Raw genomic sequence first — 2,105 nt, forward strand, 5'->3', positions numbered from 1 at the left:
AAAGAAGAATTTGTTGAAGAATTGGTTGATTCCTTGCACTATACATGCTGGTTCTACATTAGTTGCAAGCTGATCGCAAGTTTGTTGTGACAGCCAATCTAAAGCTTGCATTTTGAAATCAACGCTTCATATTGGCTGTCGCAACAAACTTGCGATCGACTTGCAAGTAATGCAACACAGACTCTCGCATAACGCACAATGCATAGTTCGTTATGCGTTGTATGAGGGAATCAACTAATCGAAATCCTTCTTTTTTAAGGAATAAAAGAAAAGAAAAGATTCTAATTAATTGTTCGCTTATGCACATGTTTATTTAACAAAATATTGAAAAAAACAATTTTTTTTTTAATATAAAAGGGATTTATAAACGCTGTAAACAGATCATTTCTAATTATCTTTCTTTGTTGCTGTTTCAATTTTACTTTTTATATCAACATCAACGCAACGTCACAAATAGTTGTTTCAACTTTATTAATAATTTAAAACTTGTTAATAATTTTCTGTAAAATAACATATTAACCTTACGCAAATTGTCATAATACTCATAATCAAACAAAAAAATAACATTTTATGGACACCCTGTAAATTGTTACTTAAAGCACAGTATAACCAATAGAGACACTCAACGAAAAAATGCGTGTTCGCGCAAGTATGGCTGCGCAGCTTTTATTTTGGGCCGGATCCAATGAAATGCAAGATGACAAGAACATACATATTAGATGAAAGAAAAGTTCGTGGCGTTTTTTTAATGCCATCTAATGGTAAAAACGCCACGAACTTTTTTCCACACCTAATATTACACAGATCCCATGTGAGATATCCGTGGCAAAAGAAGACAATTTAAGAGCTGCGTCATAAATATTTCTAAAAAATAAAAAGAAAATAAAAAAAGAAAAGTTATGTTACGTGCAGTATTAAATGCAGTAATAATAATAAAAATTCACAATGCACTTTTTTTCATTATCCCAAAGATATCGTAAGGTAAGTTTTTATAATTTATAAAAAGTAAGTAGTTTATGCTAGGTTAACTTAATTAAACATAATAAAATATAATTTTATGAAAAAAGATAATATTTTTACATTGACTACGTTTACACGGCATCCTTAATTATATTTTTTAGAGCAAAGCAATGGACTATCGCATGGGGCACATATATCCTCTTTCGGTCTTGGATTTTTCAAACGTTAACATGGCGGACGTGATTGCGAAACGGAGATCAAAGGAGCCGATACGGAGTGTCCCTACTGGTTATATTGTATTTAAAGTCTTTTTTATTTCGGTTTCTCAGAAATCCTGAAAGAATTGAGAAATAAAAATTCGATTTTTCAAGAGTAAAAAGAATTGATTTTCGATGTATCGATTCAAGAATCGACCAGTCCTCCAAATTCCTCTGAATCTGAATTCCTCTCATCTCAATTCTCATGTTTCTCTCTGTCGGCAGTTGATAGTGTCGACACTTGTGTGTTCTTATAGGTTAGGATATTGATCTTCGTTCAAGAATCTAATAAAATTATTTAAAAATTTTAATTAAAAAAAGAATCAACTAAAATATAAATTTTAAAAATTGTAAATAAGTAGATGAACATATTCAAACGGAATATGTCTAAGCTAAATATTTCTGAAGAGAAAATAATATAAAGAGATATTAAGAGTTAAAATTATTATAAGGTTAACTGGAAAAAAAAATAAATATGAATGCGATTCGTATAATGCGTAAGTTAAATCAGATTTGCAAACGTTTCGTAAATACCGAAACAAAATGTCGAGACAAATCACAATGGATAAAACCAGTGGGACATCAGACCGAAGTATCTATATATAATCCGATAACGAAATGCAAAGTACCACTGATCCTGAAAACACAAAACATTTTGAAATGGTATATCTGCGGACCTACAGTATATGACTCCGCACACATTGGACATGCAATGTAATAAAAATATATAAACTTTATGCGTTATGTTGTTTACTATTGTTATATTTAACCAATTATTAATTAAACGATTAGTATTTAATTCAATTATTACAATTATTTTACATCTGTAGTACTGTAGAATGTTTTGCAATCATTATAATTATTATAATTTTACCTGTATATATATAT

The 2,105-nt window shown here is 29.6% G+C and overlaps 1 protein-coding gene across 1 annotated transcript in view; it reads left to right on the forward strand.

Annotated features, from left to right (window-relative positions):
• The first annotated feature begins 1,543 nt into the window (after positions 1–1,543).
• The window catches only part of LOC108690663 (probable cysteine--tRNA ligase, mitochondrial), a 2,833-nt gene continuing 2,271 nt past the window's right edge, over positions 1,544–2,105 (forward strand). The window contains exon 1 of the mRNA XM_018198098.1: positions 1,544–1,931. Within this exon, the coding sequence (XP_018053587.1) occupies positions 1,693–1,931 (239 nt within the window). The 5' untranslated portion in view covers positions 1,544–1,692. The remainder of the gene's footprint in view (positions 1,932–2,105) is intronic.

This window comes from Atta colombica, unplaced genomic scaffold, assembly GCF_001594045.1.
Source record: "Atta colombica isolate Treedump-2 unplaced genomic scaffold, Acol1.0 scaffold1, whole genome shotgun sequence".
NCBI lineage: Eukaryota > Metazoa > Arthropoda > Insecta > Hymenoptera > Formicidae > Atta > Atta colombica.